Source organism: Bidens hawaiensis, unplaced genomic scaffold (assembly GCF_021521415.1).
Source record: "Bidens hawaiensis isolate Kalapana, Puna unplaced genomic scaffold, B.hawaiensis_p1.1 tig00023229_1, whole genome shotgun sequence".
Classification (NCBI taxonomy): domain Eukaryota; kingdom Viridiplantae; phylum Streptophyta; class Magnoliopsida; order Asterales; family Asteraceae; genus Bidens; species Bidens hawaiensis.
Genome location: NW_027493645.1, coordinates 163,309 through 186,032, shown reverse-complemented (window position 1 = coordinate 186,032; position 22,724 = coordinate 163,309). Strand labels below are relative to the sequence as shown.

The 22,724-nt window shown below is 33.4% G+C and overlaps 1 protein-coding gene across 1 annotated transcript; it reads right to left on the bottom strand.

Annotated features, from left to right (window-relative positions):
* Positions 1 to 8,521: 8,521 nt before the first annotated feature.
* LOC143567168 (putative protein S-acyltransferase 4) lies at positions 8,522 to 11,160 on the bottom strand. The gene is made up of 5 exons (XM_077053646.1): positions 10,985 to 11,160; positions 10,004 to 10,198; positions 9,625 to 9,933; positions 9,317 to 9,538; positions 8,522 to 9,214 (listed from the first exon to the last, which is right to left on the bottom strand). The coding sequence occupies exons 1-5, from the start codon at positions 11,039 to 11,041 to the stop codon at positions 8,735 to 8,737; spliced, it is 1,263 nt and encodes a 420-aa protein (XP_076909761.1). The 5' UTR covers positions 11,042 to 11,160; the 3' UTR covers positions 8,522 to 8,734.
* Between the last annotated feature and the right edge of the window lie 11,564 nt (positions 11,161 to 22,724).

Genomic DNA, 22,724 nt, shown 5'->3' with positions numbered 1-22,724 from the left:
TGAAATCCATCTTCTTTTACTATATATATATGTGGTCAGTGTATTTATTATTAATCTGAAATGCAATTATTAGATAACTCCCTTCAATGATAAATATGGTCATCTACATTTTTATTTTTGTTAGTTCAAGAACTTTTGTTATTATTTGACACTAGTCATTATATTATTGGTTTATAATTTTCTCTTTTATTTTTTTAACAGCCAACGAATCTTTCAAAAGAGCTATTAGTTAAATTTATAACATCACGATATACTCGCCTAAATATCCATTTATCTAACTTGATCTTTAATATTTAACTTTTAGAAAAATATAACTTGTTGAACATTTCAATATAAATTGTTTAATATTTGAATTCTTTCGAAATAAGTTGTTTTTTATAATTACTACATGGTATTTATTTCTAACAAAAAGAGTTTCTAATGCATTTACCCTTACCCCTTAAGAGTCCTAATAACTTAGACATTTTTTGGATAATTATGATTATTATTATTATAATGTCAACAAGTATCTGCATATAACCATGTTAACTATTCAAACTTGATTTATCTTGCGTGTGGTTACGTTTTAAAATGCCTGAACCCGACTAACTCAACTCAAACTCGAATACACTAATTAGAGTTATGTTAGATGGGGTCAAAAAGTATAATTCAGTCAGAATAACCTGTATTTTTATTAGGGTCGCGTACGGGCTTGTTTTTCAAAAATATAGGGTCTCGGGTTAACTAGATTAATATTTAACTTGAGCTACCCAACCTGCATCCATACGTGTGCACTGCATGATGTCCAAAGCCCAAGCCCAGCTACAAATCACAATTGATATCGTAACTGAAGAAGCCCAGTAGTATTAAGTATATATATCAATTCATCTGGATCACAAAACGTCATGGATTTCAAAGTTCAAACCGTCGTTTCCTAATTCTTCCTCTGATTGTTATTAACAAAAATAATATAAAATATCAAAACTTATTTATACTAAAACTACGTCTCTCGCACAGTCTTAAACTTCGATTTATTACATTTTAAAGATTATAATCCTGTATTTAAAAATAAGCATCTAGTGACTCTAGTCATCAGGGGCGGGGATCTACCGTGGGTTCAGGGGTTGCCCGGGTTACCCCTCAACTTTCTTTGTGAAGTGAAAAATTAGTGGAAAATTCCTTTTTTGCTTCTTCGTATTATGCATTAGGTTACCCCTGAGCTAATATTAGGATACCCCTAAAGATTTTCGCAAAATAATAAGTTCATCAAATTTTAGTTTTTTTCGGGCAAGGAGAGGTTGGAGCAGCTAAGTTGAGGTAGGAGATGATTAAATGAATTAAAGTTTATTATTTGAAGGTCTTTTTAAGTAGGAAAATTGGATTTTAATAATACCTATTAAATGGTATTGGCCGATAATCGCCAATGGCGGTCTCAAATTCAAAAAAGTTGGCCCCCAATGGTCCCCTGTTAAAAATGACTTAACAGCGTTATAGTTTTTTCTGAATTTCAAACCAATGTTTTAGGGCTTTTAATCGTTAGGAGGATACGAGTCGATTGGTGTAAAACTTAGTTTGAAATAGTGCTTCAAAATGACGAAACAATGCTTCAATTCGGGTGTTTGAACTTACAATTAACCAAAATCAAGTCGTTTTGATCATTGTTTCGAGCCAAGTTTTACACGAATCAACTCGTATCCTCCTAACGATCAAAAGCCCTAAAACATTGGTTTGAAATTCAGAAAAAACTATAACGCCGTTAAGTCATTTTTAACGGGGGACCATTGGTGGCCAACTTTTTTGAATTTGGGACCGTCAGTGGCGATAAAACGAATAGGGATTATTATCGACCAATACCATTTAATAGGGATTATTAAAATCCAATATTCCTTTTAAGTATAATATTTATTAAAAAGGGCCTAACATTTGCTTTATACTCCCATTTCGACCCTACTTTTATTGAAAGTTGGAAAAACCATATTAAATATCTAACGGAATTAAAGAATGATTCTTTCGGTTGATTTATCACTTATTACTTAGATTAATCTATTTAATTTAGGTCTTTTATTTCATTTATTACCTTTTTCACTTTCTTATGTTATTTATTTATAATTTTAAGTTAGTAACACAATATTATATAATATTGAATGTGAAAAATATATACGGTGACACCATAGTTGTCACCTAGTTTAAAAGTTTTTGGTTTCGGATTTATACACGTAAACAACATTAATCTTTGATATAAATTTAATTTTGTTCGTAAGCTAAGGAGATTTTTTTACATATATATTAATTATATAAAAAAGAAAAATTGGATTTTAATAATCCCTATTAAAGTGTATTGGCCGATAATAATCCCTATTCAATTTATTCCCGGTGACGGTCCCAAATTTAATAAGCTTTGTCCTCAATGGTCTGTCGTTAAAAAACTTAACGGGGTTAGTTTTATGCTGACGTGTAACCTGACTAGGACATGATGTGGATTTTAATTTCTTTTTTACATTTCTTTTAACATGTTTAATTGATTACCTGGATATTACCACAATAAAAACCCCTCTTTTTTTACTTCATCTTTCAACATCGATTGAAACCCTAACACTTTAGATTGAGAGCCAACAAAAAAATCCCCTGTTTACTTCACCTTTACCAATTGGAACACTAACTCCATAGATTGAGAGCCCACATGAGTTCTTCATCATCATCATCTACCCCCATTAAATCCCATACACCCAAAATCTTTAGACTTGGGACTGATGGCAATGTTTATTGTAATCATGACATGGTTGCAGTCACGAGAGTTGCTGGAAATCGAAGTACATGGCAAGGACAAGAGTTTTACGGTTGCCCTCTTTGGCCTGTAAGTGAATTTGTTCATTTGTATGTAGTAGTTGGAATTTGGAAAGTTATATTCTGTGTACTGAAAATTAATCTCTTGATGTGTAAATGTGTTAGAGGTCGGATTGCAAGTTTTTCATGTGGAAACAAGAAGTTGATGCTATGATTTCTACTGGATGCAGTTGTAACCTATTTGAAATGAAAAACAAGACACTAAAAATGAAGAATTTGAAGCTGGAAGTAGAGAATATGAGGCTTGAATAAGAGAACAAAAGTTTGAAAAATAAGATGACTTTTTGGAATTTAATGCCAATGAAAGCATATGTTTTTACAGTTGTAAGCTTATTAGGTGCAATATTTTTGTATTTTAGCAACTTAAGTTGAAATGTATTTGTTGTAATGAGTGTAATGGTTTTCCATGGTTTTGATTAGGATTATTAGATGCAATGGTTCTTAGTTGTATTTTATCCCAGAGTTGTTTGATGAAATATAATGGTTTATGTTCATTGTAATTAATGGTTCCAAAATTTGAAGCAGACTACAATCACATATCCTAACACATTATCATCAGCAATGTCATCCAGGTGTTCAGATTTGAAGTATCTAACCATCCAAGTGAAACAATACTAAAAAGGAAAAAAGAACCCTGGACATACCAAAAACATCCCCTAACCCTCAAAAACAAACCTAAATAACAAAAAATAACAAACCACCAAACCTGAGCCAAACAATGAACACACAAAAAATTACCAGAATCCAAGTCCCAACAAAACTATTTCATAGGCTGCTCCCAACATTTGCATCCAATAAAGCCAAGAACTTGCAAGTTTTTCATATTAACATGAACATCAATCCAAACATGACATATAATTTTAAACATTACCATTCAAGCAAACAAAAACATACATAAACATCCATATTCAATGTTCAAACATTAACATCAGTCATACCAAACATCATTCATACCAAAAGACATTTTCAAGTTCAAATAAAAGACAAACAAAAGACAGATAAAAGACCATTTTAAGGTGCTATGCCAGACTGGTAGGTCTTCTTTGGTCTTCCCCTTGGCTTATTTCCTTGTGTAGATTGTTGGGTGGGTTGAGAAGATAGTTGTGTTTCAGCTGGCCGTTTAAGACTTCCTTGTGACTTCTGTCCTTGACTAGATTGTTGGCCTTCAACAGGTGCCTTTCTTGGCCTTCCCTTCTTCCTTGGTTCCTGACTACAACCTGCAATTGATCTTTCAGTAGTTGAACCCTTTTTTTTAAACACACCATGCCCACTAAGCTTTCCAGTTTTTTTTGGGAGTTCATGAGGATCTTTTTTCCTGTTTTTCTTAGGTCTTCCAGGGCCAACCTTTACTGGTGGAGGGTCCAAAGGTAAATTAATTGTTGGCCAATATTTTTCAGAAGGAACTGGGGGAATTGTGAATTCATAGGACTTGGTATACGTTTGCTTTGTGTAATAAGCATGGACATACTCCTCAACATTCACCTTTCTAAAACCTGCTACTGCACATACATGTACACATGGGATACCCGTAAGATCCCATTTTCTACATGTGCATGTCTTGTTCTTCAAATCAACAGACACATCATCATAATACTTCACTTGAAACAAAGTGTTACTTGAAGGGTATACGGTACATTTAAAGGCCTTATCCTTTTCTCTATCAATCTTTTTCTGAATCCTTGGGCACACAATCACATTTTTAGCAGACATTTCATTTTGTTTGTTGACTAACCTTGTCATTATTGATAGTCTAATGTCCTCTAACATGTTTATTATGTGCTTTGATCTTGACTGAAGGATATACCCGTTAAATGTCTCTGCCATATTGTTGACTATGACATCAGTCTTGTTTTCTGTCTTTAGATAGCACCTACAAAAACATTTTGGGTTTTTCTTAAGCAGGGCTTCAGTTGCATCAGCATTCACTTGCCTCATTTCCCTAATGGTCTTTTTGAAATCAGGCATGGAGTATGATCTAGTAGCACTCCAAAACAATTCCTTTAAGTCATCTCCTTTGTAGGTCTTATGCCAATTTGCATATATGTGCCTAGCACAATTTCTATGCTCTGCATTAGACCATATCAAAGCAACTGCATTAAGCAATCCCTGAAAAGAAATTAAAAAAAATTTAACTAAAATCAAGTCAAACATGTTAAACTAAAACCAAGTCAAACATATTAAACAAAAACCAAGTCAAACATATTATACTAAAACCAAGTCAAACATGGTGTAACATACCTTCTGTTGGTCTGATACAAGTGTCCAACCCATCCCATCTTCCGTGACTTCTAAACACTTCTTCAATTCAGCCATAAACCATTGCCAACTGTCATTATTCTCCCCTTCTACAACTACCCATGCTACTGGGTACATCTGATCATTGTCATCCCTTCCTATTGCAGCCAGTAGCATACCCCCAAGAAAAGTTTTTAGAAAACAACCATCAAGACATAAAAGTCTTCTACAACCACTTAAGAAACCCTTCTTCACTGGATCAAAACAGACAAAAAGCCTAAAGAACACCTCAGCATCTGAATTTAAGTTATAGTATTGTGGTGGGACAGTTACTAGTTCAAAAGTTGAACCTGGATTTGTTTGTTTCAAAGTCTCCAAGTATGAACCCAACTTATCATAATGCTCCTTCATTGATCCATAAAGTTTCTTTTGAGCACTATTTTTTGCCTTATAAGCCAGCCATGGAGTAATAAGAAACTTGTATTTCTCTTTAACTGCATCTTGGATCTCTTTTGCCTTCCAATTTGGCTTGACTCTGAATATTGGCAAGAACTGGTCAGCTATAAAGTTAGCATTTAATTGTCTGTTCTTCATCATGTTTCTCTGACAAGTGTGTTCATTGGTTGCACTTTTAACCAAATAACAACCCTTTCTAGCATGAAATGACATATAAACCCTGAATGGACAACCTTCAACACAAGAAACACCTAATCTTCCATGTCTGTTTTTGTTACTTACAGAAATGGACACATTTCTACCATTAGTGACTGCATAATTCCTTACAGCATCTTTGAAAGCATCTCTTGTAGGAAACCTTGTACCAACAATCCATACCCACTTACTCCAATCTGTATAAGCATTTACAACTGGAACATTTTCCTTATGCTTATTCCATCTAATGTCATCTTCCTCACTCTCTCCTAGTGAACATCTGCCTCAGAGTCTTCATAATCACTTGATTGATCTTCAACAAAGTTGTCTTCTGGTGAAACGATTTTTGTTCCTTTTAATAACAATTCTACCAATTCTTTCTGTGATAACTCTTTTTCGTTTATGGCAGCAACAGATGCTCTCCACTCTTCATCATCACTGTCTGAACCAGAACCATTCAAATCAGATACTTTTCACTCTTCATCATCACTATCTGCTTCATCAGATCCATCAGCTCCTTCATCAGATGACTCATATCTAGAACCCTTATTAGCAACTTCTTTGTGGGGTAAAGGTATTAATTTGGTTTGTGTAGGAAGTCTCCTGGCAGTACGCTTAGTAAATCTATGTATGGGTAGTTCTTTGGTGGGTGAGGATATTACTTTAGTAGGTGTAGGAAGTCTCCTAGCAGTAGTTCTGGTGAATTTAGTTTTCTGTTGAGGTGATTGTTTAGGGTTCAAAGGGGCTTCTGCTACATGGGCTTGAATGTTACTGAGTTGGGCTTTGTTTTGGTTCACTTAGGCTTCAACTACAGAAGACTTACCTTGTACATATAGATGAAGAATATGCTTTACATCATCACCCAATGCCGACATCATCTAGTTCACATCTTCATCATTCTTCAACTGAACAAGTCCTTCTTCAAAGTTCATCCCAGAAATTAAGTAAAACATATCAAAATCTTTAGTTTTGTATGACTTACTATCCATAACAAAACCCATTAGCTCAAAGTAAGACATTTTTTCTACATCAACCTCAAACATGTAAGTATCACCCCCCTCATAGTGTAATTTAGGTTTGTGGTTAAGATTCCCACCATGCCAAACTTTTACACTAATCGTATCATCCATATCCCTGTATTATTACAAGTAAAATTGATTCACTAATATGTAACTTAGTAGGATTAAAGGGCGTTAAAATCGAAGTTTACTATCGTACCTGATGGATGATGATGGCTGAAGAATTTTGAGATGAAGAACTTTGTTGATGAAAACTTAGGGTTTTTTTAATTGTAATCGGGTGTTGAAAGATGAAGTAAAAAAAGAGGGGTTTTTATTGTGGTAACATCCAGGTAATCAATTAAACATGTTAAAAGAAATGTAAAAAAGAAATTAAAATCCACATCATGTCCTAGTCAGGTTACACGTCAGCATAAAACTAACCCCGTTAAGTTTTTTTTACGACGGACCATTGAGGACCAAACTTATTAAATTTGGGACCGTCACCGGGAATAAATTGAATAGGGATTATTATCGGCCAATACACTTTAATAGGGATTATTAAAATCCAATTTTCCTATAAAAAATCGTAACATAACTTAATCATATTTTATTGCATACGTAAACCATTGCACTTTTGCTCCTTTGCTTTGAGCCTTGTCGGGTTGTTGCCTTGGTGTCTCTCGCGATTGATGTAATTTTGCTATGTATTTATAATATAATTTTCTTTTATCTTTTGTTTATGTGACCTGACCAGAACCTACCCTACCCATCAGCCATCAGGATGGACCGAAAAAACTAATATATGAATGGTTGACAATTGACCTTACAAAACTTCCGACCCCATAAGAAAATTCCTGGCCTCCATATGCTACGGGACCATTAGATTAAAAAAAAATTAGGTTACCCCTGATTTTTTCTTCTAGATCCGTCACTGCTAGTCATACATAACAATGGACATATTCGTTTACTCTCTATATTAACATTTTTACATAGAATTTATTTTTGGTCTTCATAAACTTTAAAATTTTATGTGGCCCCATTATAGCTCCATTGTACTATTTGTAGTCCTGTTCATGTCATTTAAAAAATATATATTACAGCCGAATACTTATTACGTCTAATGTTTGAGATAAACTATGTCTTTTTTTATTTCAATGCTAGTTTGTGTTCATTTAAAAAGTCAACGAATAGGCACAATTGAACATGAAAAAATTGATTTCTTTAAAGAACGAACACGAACACGAACACAAAATTTTATTTGCTTACATGTTCATGAATGAACGAGTAATGTCATTTCCTTAACAAACAAACATGACCACTTTTTGTGTCGTAATAGTGACTCTCGGCTCACTCAGTGATCTCTTCGATACGTGCAATCCTCCTCCTTTGTGCACGGGATGCCATAAGCTCACAGAAGGTGACCTCTCTCCTTGCACTCTCCGTCAACCTCCACGACATTCAATATGTCGTTTCAGGTAAAAATCAATACTATTTCTGGCTGCTTGATTACCACGAAGCCATCACAAATTCGTCATTTCGTTACATATGTGAATATGGTTGGAGTTCCACTTGGTTTTAATTTGTTGGCCTTCAAGTTTAACATTGGTGCAAGTTGAAACATATATATTGTTAATTTTAATCGTTGCTATACCTATCGTATAAGGTTATACATGCCGTATAACACTATAACGTCTACATAACATACCGCTAGTTTCAGTATAGTTATAAAGGTTGTATAACATTTCCTGCATATCGTTGTGTAATGTTTCTATTTATAATAACGAATCTAGATAAATCCCACAGTACAGATGAGTGTAATGCTTCTATTTCATTAAACAAAAGATCCAACTGTAAAACTGATTATTTTCAATTATAAGAGGATCACGGCCCTCATTCACAACCAAAATGAGTGTTAAATTCGACATATAAATGGCATCGTTAAGCGCCAACCTGCAAAACTATGAAAAATACCATCATTCCAAGCAATAGTTTTTTATCTTCCACCAGATTACACATATATACCTCTAATCTTGATGAACAATGCGCGTATCAAACGTTATAGTTTGTTCATCACGTTTCTCATCAGCATTATTACCATCTTCAGACTTCCTTGTTTCTACTGCCAGATCAGCAGCTGAAATATTTGTTTCAAACAGGAACAGAGAAGGGAGCGTATCTGGCGCTCCGCTCCCCACCTTACTTCTCATGTTCTCCTCCTCCGCGCCATCATAATTCAAATTTTGTAAAAGTTGAGGAAATGATAAGCCACCCGTGTCTGCAAATGCATTTCCCATTTCCATGTCGATCTTTTCCTTTGGCGAATCCTCGGGATTCGAAGGTGCGGGGTCCACCACTATATTGTCGTCTTCATGAACATAAGCCCGGAAATCGTGTAGTGAAGGCGGGATCTTGGAAAAAAGGACTTCTACAAGATTATTTTTTACCCCCTTATGATATGGATTCTCATTCTTACTATATCTATATCTGAAGTTTTCATATGTTGTCTGCATTAAGATTTGAAAGCATGGTTTTAGATAATAATTATATAATATTATTTTAAAAGATTTAAATTACACAAATTTTTTAAGGGAAAGATAAAACATTACCTGGTTTGTGCAAATAAGATAGAAATGGAATATTGTTAAGCCCCCCACAAACCAAACAGCAATGAAGCAGTAAACTATAAGAAAATCTGATAAAATATCCTGTGACATAGCCTTCAAAATGTTGACTTTTTGTTGACTTAAGTTGACCCATGAAAATGTGAAAACATAAATGCACAAGACAGTTGATGTAGATATAAACAAGTAGAAGAACCGATAGTTTCGCTGCAACCATGAACAAGTAAAACCGGTATCCATTTTATTAGACAAGAACAAATGAATAGACCTTGCTTTGACTTAAGTTGACTTACTAGTCCAATGCATTGACCAACCCATGGACAGTGATGGTCAAACTTGTGAACACAATTGTTGCAGACGGAGCAGTGTGAGACTCGTGGAGGACGATAGAGCATACACGTGTCACAGTATTTGACTTTGACCGTGTGATTGTTGACAATAACGTCTTTTGTTCTCGGTAATCTTAAATGAGGAGTTGTTCCATGAATCCACTCCATTGAAGGGGTGTGCATATCATAAACTTCATCAGGGTCGGGTGGTGACGCGTTTCTCGGGACTATACCGGGATCTCTACTAGATGTCATGAACAAAAATATAATATCCTGTGAAAAAATGTAATTGGTGTCACATGTTTTCCATTTTTTATATAAAAAAATATTACCATTTACTAACCAAAAAAGTGAGAGCTGCTGCTACAAGCAACACTGCATGCCAATAACCATAATCTTGGTGGTGTTCCTTTTTGTAGTTCATGATGTTGTTTACTTTGATACAGAAAGATATTGCAGGACCTGCAACAAGGAGAAATGAGAAACACAAAGAAGCGACATCTGGACCAAAGATCAATCTTCCTCCACATAAGAATCTCTGAAACATTAAGCAGAAATGAAGTTGTGATTTTAATACAAAAATGGAGATATATCACACAATAAACGGACTTCAATGGTAACTAGGGGTGTAAACGAGCCAAGCCACTCGCGAGCTTCAATGAACTCTAGCCTAAAAATTAAGCTTGTCTAATAAACGAGCCCTAGACAAGCTTCACTTATCGAGCTCAAGCAGGCTCGCGAGCCCAAATAAGCATGTTATTTATATAATTTTTATTTAATATTTGTTTATTTAATAATAACTATTATATATAAAATTTTGATAAAAATAACTAAATCATCTATGTATTATGTTATATAATATTAAAATTAAAATATATGTATAAATAGTTATATATGTATATAGATAATTAAAAACAGGCGAGCCGAGCCGAGCCGAGATCGAACTTGAAAAACTACTCATGAGCCGAGCCCGAGCTTTAGAAATAGAGCTTGAGACAAGCTGAGCACAAGCCTAGTCAAGCTCCAGCTCAGTTCGTTTACACCCTAGGTAAATGGACCTCAAAGGGAAATCTCACAAAAAGTCAATTTTGTTTCAAGCTACCAAGATTTCATCATAAGTGAAGTTGAAAAGTGAAATTTGTACAGTTTATGACATAATTTTAAAGCAGATGAGTTCAAGTTTGATAGCCATGCATGATCCTTATACCACTATTCCCATTTCAATATCACTAACTTATATAAAACAATTTCTAATAACACTAAGGGATCAGATAAATCAAAACCATAGTAATTCCGAAAAATTAAGGGAACCGTTAGAACTTACATTGCTTCCTTTCCAGACTTGATATTGTCGTTTCGGTTTCTTCTTCTCTTCTGCCATCAAATACTCAGGAAATGAGTGATCGGGCGTGTCAGTGATCCAACTTAGCCGCTCAAAACAAATCAAATACTCAAACTCCAAATTTCAACTAACATCAGAAGATACTTTGGAAAATATTATTATTTGGAATATGAGAGAAACGATTTAAGTCAAAGAGTAATGACAAGAACCATCAAATGAAACCTCGAGAATTATGTATGTTATTGGTTGGACGGATTAACCCATAATAATATGTTGGCTTATGTGGCTACACCATCACACGTACAGCTAAATCTTCACTGTCTTCTTGCTCACTTATGCCAACAAGATGACTGTACGGCCAATGTTCCAGTTTTTGTAGCCTCAGTCACGCGGGTACCGTTACATTAATTTTCTTCAACCTTACCCCGTGTTGTTGTTATTATTATTATTATTATTATTATTATTATTATTATTGTTTAGGATTTTGGTTTTTAATAAGAGTAAAAAAAATTAAAAATGAATAATAACGCTCTTTAGATTGGGAATTTTCTATTCAAAATTAGAATTGAAGTTAATTTTATTTATAAAATTAATTACTGTAAGATAGATGGTATTTGACATTTAAGAAAAACGTAATTTATACATTTAATTTAACAACATTGTTTTTTTTACCTTTTTATGTCATAGAATATTACACCAATATCAATATCAAAATCAACTTCAATAGTAAATAATACAATGATAGTCTACATTAAGTTAATTTAATTTATCTGTTACAAATCACATTGTATAATAACATAATTGCATAGTAAAATCTGATAAAAACTCATCAAATGCTTTATTTTTTACAATTTTGAAAGAACTAGTTTACAAGGGAGATATTGACGTAGATGAATAAACAAATAGGATTATTCTTATTTTAGATTGTTAAAATAATATATTTTTGTGATACGGTGGAAAGGAAAGATGCTTATTGCTTAAAATAAGTTAGTCTCAAATATCATAAGTGTATTTTTGTCACAAACACCAAGTCTTATCTTATTAATCCCACACCAAAATGATTTTAACCCAAGAACAAAGGTTTACAAATTGGATCAAAACGAATAAAAGAAAACAGACTAAAAGTATAATGACTGACAAACAAACGAATACATCCAGAATCAACAATTTGATAAAACTCAACCATTTGAAATGAATACAAAGAATAATGAAGAAGACTGCAACACAGCTACACCTCTCCATCATTCGTATTTAATACATCATACCACCATTCTATTATCAGGGTCAATGTATATAACCGAATGCAAGTGTTCACAAGCCAAGCCCATAATGAGTCTAAATCCAACCAACATGCACGTGTTTAGCCTAGCTTAAGTTTGTTTTAAGTTCAGCCCATACTATTCTCCATCCAATCTAACATACAAAATAAACAAAATTATATTAAAACAATATCCTCTTTAATATTTTCAATACTATTTGCTATAGAATTTAAATATTCATATATTTCAACAATTTTGAACTTATTGGTTGTCAAAACATATCATTAAACTTTTCTTGTGTAATATTACAATTTTAATTTCAACTACGTTTTAAACAATTTTTTTTAATCAAGAGTTACAAAACGACTTCAAGCATACATACAATGTTATTTTGATAGATATAATCATAAAGTTAAAGTATGAAAATTATTACATGAATTTTCAGTTTTTTGTTAACTTATTAACTTACATAAAAACAACTTTTTACGACAATTTCTGGGTTGGTTGGGATCCCAAACGTTGTTGAAATCAAATTCAAACAATCTGTTGTGGATTGGATCATACACTGATCTTGGAGAAGAAAACACACTGAAACCAGATCAAATTCATCAAATTCAAACCACTCATGGGGACGAAAGGATGCGAAATCACGACAATAATAATCGTTACAAAATGCAGGAATGAGGCAGTTGATTGTAACAGACACGATATTGACTTTCATGTGGGTTTGGGCGGGCATTATCGTTAGAATAATCGTTCAAAATATTAACGCGTTGCGCTACAATGATTACGTGTCTGAAATGTTTAAGTTTTCTCTCACCATTGTTAACATGTTCTTATTCACTTATTTGGCTAAGCTCACCAGTGGTGGGGCTTACAATCCGGTTGTTGTTTTTCTTAACGCGATTAATGGAGATTTCGTCACTTTTCTCTTTAATATTGGAAGAATCCCCTTTCAGGTTAGTAACATTTTATGCTAGCAATTAGATGGTAATATTTCTTACAATGCACAAATGTATATGTGAATTTTAGGGTGTTTGGAGCGGTCATCGGGGTGAGGCTTATTCTCAGAGACATTTCCTGAAATAGGGCGTGGGCCCGAGCTGGTTATCGACGTTAATCAAGGTGCATTGACCGAAGGATTGTTGACATTCACACAAGTGTTGATCGCACTCGGTCTTGACAGAAACATTCGTGACAGTTTCTTTAGGAAAACTTGGATGAATAGTATTTTAAAACTTGCTCTTCATATACTTGGATCAGATTTAACTGGTGGATGCATGAATCCGGCTGCGGTAAGTATTCAATAAAAATTTCAGATGTTATTTGAGGAAATAAATATATGCAGCATGTTTATTGAAATTTGTATATTGACACATTTTTTTGAATTTTAAATTAGGTTGTCGGATGGGCGTACGCTCTTGGTGTTCATAAAACAAAGGAGCATATAGTTGTTTATTGGTTTGCTCCTATTGAGGCTAGTATATTGGCTGTATGGACGTTTAAACGCCTTGTACGCAGGCCAAAACCAAAGAAACTGAAGACTCATTGAAAGTGGTCACACGTTTGCATAAACACGAGTTGTCTTCATATACATACAATAAAGAGTCCATATGGAGAAGTCTACATGATAGATTTTCTTGTTTTTCAATTGTATTCATTTCATCTTCTAGTTAGAGATACATTGACTTTTTCTAGTTAAACAAGTATTTTTGAGTACTCAGAAGTGATGTATACTTTGGCAATAGAAAACAAAAAAACTGAAACATGGAAAGTACAACAATCAATTTTTTAAATTTTCTTCACTGCTTTTGTCTTATGCATAGATTCCATTGCTTCAAAAACAATGTACAATCTTCACAAACACAAGTGAAGCAATGTATAGTCCTCACATGGACATTCACCTAAGATGCAACCTCCATATGCGGCTCTCTATTCCTGATGCGAAGATAGAGATACCCCGTACGTCTCAAAGGGAAAAAGAGTTGATAATCCTTTTCAGTTTACACAACCTAAGAACTTGATGTGATTCATTAGAATGAAATATGATCAAATATGGGTTTTGGTTAGATATCATATTGATACGAACCCCACTTCACTATGGGTGAGTTTTTGGGCCAGATCTAAGGGTGTTGAAAAGTCACTCGAGTTTGGGAGATAAAGCGGTGAAGAGTGTAAGTAACAACATCTAATATAGGTATACTATTAAAACAAAACATATTGTTCACATGACACCATACTAGCTTGTTCATATAAGATGCCAAACAATCTATTACTATTTATAATTATAATATTTCCACCTATTTTATTGTTATTTTAATTCAATGGTCAAGTTATTTTACAAAGTGGAACAAAAATGAAAATGATGAGAAATATTTGTACTCATACAAAAAAAACATTCAAAAAAATTAAAAAATAAATAAATAAAAAAGTCATAACTCAAAATTTAACAAAAAAACGAAAAAAATAAAAAACACAAAAATGTTTCCACCGTCTTTCTCGTTCTAAAAAAAACACAATGGTAAGTGAAAAAAGTCGTTGTGTCTTTTTGTTTATCATTGTGTTTTGTGTTTATTTTCGTCTTTGATTGTATCTATTTTCCTTGACATTGTGTCTTTTTTTCTTTATATTGTTTTATATTACTCAACATTGTGCTATATTTTGTTCAACATTGTGTTATATTTTGTGATTTATTGTCTCTTTTTTAGTTATAATTGTGTTTTTTGTTTATTTACGTCATTGTGTCTTTGATCTCGGATTGTGTCTTTTCGTCAATTTTTTTACTTTTTCTTTTATTTTTTGTATTTTTTTAACGGGAATGATGGCGGAATCATTTTAGTTTTTAAATTTTTTTCGTTTTTTATTTGTATTTGAGTTATGATTTTTTTATTATTTTTTTAAAATTTATTTAAAGGGTTTTTTTGTCACAAACTTTATCACACTTCTCATTTTTGTCTCCCTTTATATTTTAACTTTACCCTTTAATTCAATACTTACCTAATTGACTTTTATTATTCAATTTCCTAAAAGAGTATTTCTTTTTGCAATTTTAAACTCTTTATTATTAATAGAATTCAAAGTTAAAACATGTAACTGACATTCCACTAGTACAAAATCGGGCTTTAATGACACACAAAAATCGTCACCGTAGGTAGTTGGTGACGATTTTTTTCGCTAAATATGTCACACAAAAAATCGTCATTGTAGCATATAAAAATAAGTCACCGTAGAGTAGAGGTGTCACAATAGACCAGTGATTTTTGTTCCGGTTTTATCAAATAATGTGAATATGAACCATTTTCAGTGACACATGTTTTTTTGGTTAGTGGCTATCAACAATTGCTCACATGCAATATTTTTTCGATGTGACGTTTTGCTTAAAATTTGTCACATTACACTATGTTCAGTGTGACTATTGGTTGGTATTTGATCACAATTAGAAACCAAGTTGTTAATCTAAGTGGTGACTATTACATACCTTCTAGTGACATAACACAAATGAAAATGTGACATAAAACGTTTAATATAAACTTGTCCGATTTTAAGTGTCACTGTTGTGTATCCTTTAGTCACACTAAGTTTGAAAATTTTCTTGTTACATTTCCAGTTAGTGACATATATTATGTAGTTACATGACCCTAACACACTTGTTGTCACACTGTTATTAAATAAACTATATGCAGTTAGTTATCACACAATTGTTAATCTAAGTTGTGACTATTACATACCTTCTAGTGACATAACACCAATGAAAATGTGACCTAAAACGTTTAATATAAACTAGTCTTATTTTAAGTGTCACTGTTGTGTATCCTTTAGTCACACTAAATTTGAAAATTTCTTGTTACATTTCCATTTAGTGACATATATTATGTAGTTACATGACCCTAACACACTTTTTGTCGCACTATTATTAAATAAATGTGAGTATTTTTGTATTGTAGTGACAAATAAATTTGAACAATGTGACTATATGTAGTTAGTTATCAGGCAATTGTTAATCTAAGTTGTGACTATTCCACACCTTCTAGTGACATCTCTTATTTTAAGTGTCTCTGTTGGGCATCCTTCAGTGACACTATCTTTGAATATTTGTTGTTACATTTTCCTTTAGTGACATATATTACGTAGTTACGTGACCCTATAACATACTTGTAGTCATAGTCTTTTCTAAAGACTGTGAATGTTTATGGGATGTAGACACAAATATTTAGGTAGACAGTGATTATATGTAGTTAGTTATCACACAATTGTTAACACAAAATTACCAATATATACTTTTTAGTGACACTTGTAGTGACAATATCTTTAATGAATGTGACCATATATATATGTTAGACACAAATTATTTAGTAAAATGTGACTACATATAGTTTATAATCACCCAAATCTAACCTTTTAGTGACATTTTGTGATTTAAAATGTTACCAAAAATGAATTATAATCACATGAATTTGATTGCATTTCACATTTAGTGACATTTGAGAAATAAACATAATAATGGATAATATATAAATGCAACGATACAAAAATATTAATAAAATAAATTAAGTTCTTCTACATATACATAAATTTTTAAACGGGAGTTCTACAAATATGCATCTTAATCTAAATCTAACTAGTTGAATTAATTAAGCCGGCTTAGTACTACTCCTGGTGAACTTCGATTATGAATATTCAACTGGACATATTCTACTGTTCCTTTTGTTTTAGGTGTTTTTTTAACCTTTGAATCTTTCGGTTGATTCTGCTGTTGACCATCAACATGTTAAGTTGGTGTCCCGTGTGTAAAGTCGTTGACCTTTTGAATTTCAATTTGTTGATCATTCTGTGTCAACACCATTTAAAAAAGAAAAAAAGCACGTAAGTTGTTTGAAATAGTTTAATAATTTAAAAACCATTATAAAAAGTAATTACAGAAACTCACATCAATAATGCAAAGATCCTTCGGCCAAGAAGCCAAACCGCCAATTACCTCCCTGACTGTTCGCGCACCAGGGGTTTCATGAGGTAAAAATGTTGCATCTTGTATCGATCGGTCAATCGACACTTTGTAGCAGTCTTCTTGGACTGGAACATTGTGACATGTCTGTACCTTCGGACAAGTAAATCGTACCAGAAGCGACAATGTTTCTCCTGGTCACACTTGCTAGTCGGCACTTGAGAGTCTATAATATTTTTTGTCATTATATCATAAGGAAAAAAGGAAAAAAAATACAAAGACGTATTTGTAAAAGTACATACATGTTCTCCTTTTGGTGAAGGAGTATTTACTGGCACAGGTGAGCTTTCCGCGTTATTTGTGACGGTTTGGGAAGATTCCTAAATAATAATTTATAATTCCCACAATTAATTAATGAGGATTGTAAATTACTGAAGTATTCAAAGAATAACTTACTTGATTGACTTTCTCATGTGTAGAATGTTTCCTTTTGAGTGTAGCTGAAGTGGCTCGGTCATTCTTACCGGACAAAGTTGTAGTTTTTTTCAGTTGAAATCTACCTGATTGACTTGGAGACTGATTTGCAGGACCTGTCTCATTGCCCTGATCAAATACTCATATTTAAAGTACAATGTTATAATACAATTGAATTAATCAAAATAATATTAAAATAAAATAATAAGTTACTAGAGTTATGTTAACCTTTGTGGACTGTTTCAGTTGAAATATAGCATCAGTTTGATTCTTTTGAGACCCACTTGAATGACTCGGAGACTGTTTTTCATGAGCACAATGGATTAGCAATGGATTAATTGATTTATATTTATAAAAATATTATATACAGTTTCACTTACTTGCTGTTGATTCGGTTTTATCTCCACCTGAATCCCCTGAACAGCAAGGCTGGATAGTAACGCCCTCATGTCAGCTTGTTGTTTATCAAGGGCATTTTTCATCGACATAAGTTCTTCACCTTGTTTCTGTCTTTCTTATCTCTCTTTTTCCTTTTCGTCTCTCTCAGACTGGACCATAAGTTGAAGCTCCTTTATTTGTTCTTTCGTCGATCCTCTAACTCGTCGTGGACCATGAAGATATATAGAAGACATTACTCCGGTTCCTACCTCTCTTACGCAACCACGTTTTTCGTGGCCAAAGACCAGTGTCATGGCATCCTCACATTGATCAACCTTCAACTTCCCAGCATTGATTTTTTTTTTCATTTTCCAGCTACACAAAATAATATGTAAAATCATTCAACTTAAAATAATATGTAAAATCAATCAACTTTAGCAAGATGATATGAATAAATTAAAGACAGTCTCCCGAACTTACTAGTTGCTCTCCGAGCGTTTTAACCTCCTCATCTTTTATTTCACCATCTTTGTTTTATACCACATCAGACACCGGGAGGGAGGTACATCTTTCTCAACTTCGTTGTTTGCAAGCTTGTTATAATTTATAAGAAAAGTGCATTAGTATTAAATCACATAATCTTTTTTTAAGTCCTAAGCATCTATTTAGGGAATGTTTAAAGAATAAAACATTTACCATTTTTTCTTCAAGAGTAGCATATCCACCTCTTCCCAACCGATGGTTATAACGCGACTTCGCACGAGCTTCCTTCCTTAAGATCGATGAATCCTTCATGAAAATTAAATCTCACATATGTCAATTCTTAATCTCACATATTTTCAAATATAGCTTAAATTTTATAAACATTTACCTTGAATTTGTCGGATTGTGTATACGCGACAAAGCTGTCCCAGTGATCTTGGTTTAGGATTATTGTCTGAAACCGTCTTGGAATTTTAGCTAACTTCTCTGGTTTGCCTAGGTTGGGGTGTATGTCCCGTTTATACACCCTACTTTTAAAGCTTCTTAAGAGCAAACCGAGACGAGTCATTACAACTTTTCTTTTATCTTCGTTTACTTGGTAATAACGCTGACATAACAATTACAATTAAAATGGAACATAATGTTTGCAAACAAATAATTGATCAGGCATTTTACCGTAATCTTCCACAACTTATCCCTTAGTTCTTTGGATGCTTCCCTCCATGTAAGAACACTGAAATTCACTTTCTCCCTGACCAGATCTCCAAAGAAACTCACAAATTCAAATATGTACTTTCCACTAAACCTGCCAAACGCATCGAACTTGACTTTATGTTTTTTCCCACCAGAATTTGTGTAGGCACTTCGCATATTTGGCATTCTGGTCAATCCCCTTTTCTTTTTATCTTTGGCATCATTGACTTTATGTTCGTTCTCGTCATCTGAGGGACTCATATCAGAGTCACTCGAATAATCGCGAAATTCTTCATAAAACTGGTCTTCCAATGCATCATTCTCTTCATATGTTCTTTCTAATTCTATGACCTACGACACAAAGTAACATGCAACTGAGAGTTGTTCATTGCAAATAGACATATATACAAATAGTCACATTCATTCATAGTTGTTGAACATATATAAATCATCACAAACCTTAGTAGAAGAAGATGAATTGCTTGATGACAAATCTGCGTATTTCTGAAAATCGTCAATCGAGTTCTAGAACGGAAACCGTCAACAGTTGTGGAATAAATCATTTTGACCATGTTTCCGTAACAATATGAGTGTAATTTGTTCATGGGGGCAATGTAAAATTTTCTATTTTTGTTAATTTTCAATTAAACATTGATTAACGGCGCCAATTTAGAATCCTACTAATATTAAACAGTCATTATTAAGCTAGATTTGTAAATTTGAGAGGGAAAGATTTTGAGAAATTTGAAATTATGGTCGACCATTCAGTTTTAGCTGTCATTAATTATCATTATATTTTTATAATTTGTAAATGTTACTCTTATAAATATATAATGTAAATTTATATAATGTTACTCTTATAAATTATGTTACTCTTATAAATACATTAATTATCATTATCTTTTTACAATTTGTAAATGTTACCTTCATAATGTTACTCTAATAAATACATAATGTAAATTTATATAGCGAAATCCGACCGACACCAATCTATTTTTATTACCGACCCCAATCTATTTTTATTACTGACCCCAATCTTCCTATTGTCATTTAGTTTTTAAGAATATTAGATAACATTTTTTTAAAAATTTAAAATTTTTAAAAAATTATAACTAAAATAGAATTTCTTATAATTCTATAATTAGTAGTTGGACTTAAGTATTTAACCAAATCTAATTCCAAAATAAATTGATCCATTAATTAAAAACATGGCCTTTTAACCATTTAACTAACCCAAATCCAACCTCCAATTGTTTAACAATGTCCAATTGGGGATAATATAGTCCAATTAGGTATAACATAGTCCAATTGGCAATAATAGAGTCCAATTGGTTGATAATAGAGTCCAATTGGGTATAACAAAGTCCAAATGGGGATAATAGAGTCCAACTGGGATAACATAGTCCTATTAGGGATAACAAAGTCCAATTGAGATAACATAGTCCTATTAGGGATAATAGTGTCCAATTGGGGATAATAGACTCCAGTTGGGTATAACAAAGTCCAACTGGGATAACATAGTCTGATTGGGGATAATAGTGTCTAATAGGAGATAATATAGTCCAATTGGGGATAATAGAGTCCAAACGGGGATAACAAAGTCCTATTAGGGATAATAGTGTCCAATTGAGGATAAAAGAGTCCAATTGGGTATAACAAAGTCCAATTGGGGATAATAGAGTTCAATTTGGATAACAAAGTCCAAATGGGGATAATAGAGTCCAACTGGGATAACATAGCCCAATTAGAGATAACATAGTCTTATTAGGGATAACAAAGTCCAATTGGGATTGTTAGTGTACTTTTCTTTCCACTATGTTAAATTATGTTTTAAAAGAAAAATTAGGTGATGTGCGAAAAGCTATATATAAATATTAATAACTAATTCTCGCAATTCAACACTAAGTCTTATATTTATAAAACCAAACAATCCTAACTACGCTTCACACAAACAACAAGTGTACCGGTCGCGTAGCAGCACGGTCTAATGGAAGTCCGGATATCGAACACAAAGACACGTGAGAACGGCTCAGATAATTAACCCTAATCTAAGTTCTGCCTAAATAATATATTTATTTATCTTAATTATTTAAACTAACTAAACTTAACTAATTAACTTAGCTAACGGTGAAACTTAACGGAACTAACGATAATAAAAAAACGAACCACCTAGGTAGGATGACTTAACGGTCGTAAGATGACACGGGTGCTAACATGTGGTTGAAACCAGGGTTCTAAAGATGAGCTAACATAGGTGAGGTCGACGCAACCGGGTCCCTACGGTCAGTTTTACCAGAAAACCCTAACAACGTCTAGATAGCTTTTAATTCATGGTTGTTAATCTACGTACCCTAATAACTCATCACTTGGTCCATGTCTAAGTTACAGATCTCACTAAGGCTCGAGCTAATTACAAACCAACGAGAAGAGGGGTAATTCAATACTAAAGACAAAATAACTCAACTTACAAACTTAACCTAGCCGACAATGGGAAAACCGCACGTGGTCTCGCAACGACTAACCCGATCAACTAACTAGCAAGATAAGCCGACACCTAAGGTTTTGGTCCAACTCAAAGGTGGGGAACCTACTGACTTTAATGATCCAAGAAACACAAACCCTAACGGTATGCCTACCACAATCAATAAACACACAAAGTATTAACCGAAACATGCAATTAACGCCTACACGAAACTAATTCATGCAATAATCAACCTCATGGGGCACATGCAACCTAAGATACATCTATGGCAGCGGGTATAAACGGAATAATATCACAAAATATGAACTTTACAATAGAAAAACAATCAACCACTTGTTAAGCACCCTAAACTAGTTAATTTAAACCGTTAAACATCAAACCTAGGTGATTCAAACAAGTTTAGCCAAGAATAATGAATGAACAGCAGATAAAATAGATAAATAAGATCCACATGTCCAATATACTCTGATTACAACTTGTTTGGAAGTCTAAAACTCACAAACGAACTCACAAACGTTATAATAAGCAAAACCGACAACCGGTTGATGAACTCCGATCCGGAAGCTCCTCCTCCTTGGTATTTCGACTTTAGCAGATCTTGGAAGGCTGGAATGATGATGTGAAATCGTTTTTAGGGTTATTAAATATATCATTAAACTTGATAAACAAGCCAAACTAGGTCCAAACAAGCCCATATAAGACAAAATAGTCATGTTGATGCATCTGGGCAGCCATGGAACACCCCTAGGGCCCTAAGCTACGTGACCATGAAGGGTAAGGTGGCCGCGCGGCATGGCCATGCCCTTTGGGTCTTCGTTTATCGAATGCTGACTCGTTTAAACTTCGTTTGTGCGTACCGGCTTCATCCGAGCTCCGTTTTAGTTGATTCTTTTTTCATTTGACTCGTTTGCTCTCTCTCTTCAACATGGGACCTATCACATACACAAACATGTAATTTCATGCAAGAATAAAAAAATAATCGTTAACGTTTAAGCACAAAATAACATAAAA